The sequence below is a fragment of the Bombina bombina genome, chromosome 1 (genome assembly GCF_027579735.1).
Source record: "Bombina bombina isolate aBomBom1 chromosome 1, aBomBom1.pri, whole genome shotgun sequence".
Classification (NCBI taxonomy): Eukaryota; Metazoa; Chordata; class Amphibia; order Anura; family Bombinatoridae; genus Bombina; species Bombina bombina.
In genome coordinates, this window is record NC_069499.1 from 1150821213 (window position 1) to 1150822570 (window position 1358).

The following is a 1358-nucleotide window of genomic DNA, read 5'->3' on the forward strand; positions in this document are numbered from 1 at the left end:
TTTAACATAATTGTGAGCAGATCCTCAGCTCAGAACATATTGTTTCCGAGAGTAGCTCTAATTGAAAACAAACATTGTATCCTCATCTCACTCTTCCTAAGATTTCTGGCAGAATTTTCTACCCAAAAAAAGACAATACTTCTCTGTTTTTTTCAGAGTCTCCACCCTCTTTATGTTATAATGCTCAGTTCATCCTTCTGAGAAAATGATTTAGTGAGCTGGAGAAAAATCCAAAAGCTGCCTTTGCTTGTAACTCATTCTGGCAAAACTACCATGAACCTCAAGGCTGTCCTCATTATTTTAGCTTTGGCTCTTGCCACTATATTGGCTTTGGTGTGTGTTCTTCTCTCCGGATCATCAAAGTCCAATAACAATTGTAACTCTCAAAAACAACATGGGAGTCTCAGGACCCATGTTGGACAGCAAAAGTCAAATGACCAAAGCTTTGTTTTTGCTGATCTAGACCAAGAAGAATTTTCCCAGGTTGTTAAGTATCTACAGAAGAGCCTTGATACAGAATTGGTCAATGCAGCTGAAGCCAGTCCTACAGATAACTGCATTTATTACATTGATGTCAAATATCCTTCAAAGAAAGAGGTACTAGATTATTTAGATAAAGGAGGCTCTAAGCCAAAACGTGAAGCGCTTGCTGTGGTTTTCTTTGGAGATCAAAGAGATCCAAATATTACCGAATATGTGGTTGGGCCTCTACCAAATCCAACATACCACACAGATATTACTTTAGAGAAATATAAACATAAGCTACCTTATTATCGAAGACCTGTAATCGGAAAAGAGTATGTTGATGCTTATGACTTGGTGTATAACAAGGAGTTTTCTACTACACCCAACTTTCTAAGTGATGTTTTTGGCTATGATGGGACAAATTTTGCAGCTCTCACAACAGTCCCAAGGGGATTTAAATCTGGAGACAGAAGCACATGGTTTGTACTGTTTCACAATGTGAGTGGCAGCTGTTTTGCAGTCTACCCAGTTGGATTGGAGATACTTGTGGATCACAAAAGTTTGGATGTTTCCAAATGGAAAGTTACTAAAGTATTCTATAATGGTGTATATTACTCAAACATGGCTGATCTAGAGAACCAGTACAATGCTGGGAAAGTCATAGTGGTAAAAATGAGTCATGTGCAACCAGAAGATGAAATTGGTTCTATGAATCCAAAAGTTACTCCAATATTTGGGGCACCCATGCAGTTTGAACCAACTGGTGCTCGTTATATTATCAATAAAAATCAGGTGACCTTCCAGTCATGGAGCTTTGCCTTTGGGTTAAATGTGAACTCAGGTTTACGTCTTTTTGACATCAGATTTAATGGGGAACGTATTGTTTATGAACT

At 38.2% G+C, this 1358-nt stretch overlaps 1 protein-coding gene across 1 annotated transcript in view; it reads left to right on the forward strand.

The window, feature by feature from the left end:
• The first annotated feature begins 231 nt into the window (after window positions 1-231).
• Window positions 232-1358, forward strand: part of LOC128641681 (membrane primary amine oxidase) — a 48250-nt gene continuing 47123 nt past the window's right edge. Inside the window, exon 1 of the mRNA XM_053694216.1 lies at window positions 232-1358. This exon is cut by the window's right edge and continues 512 nt beyond it. Within this exon, the coding sequence (XP_053550191.1) occupies window positions 274-1358 (1085 nt within the window). The 5' untranslated portion in view covers window positions 232-273.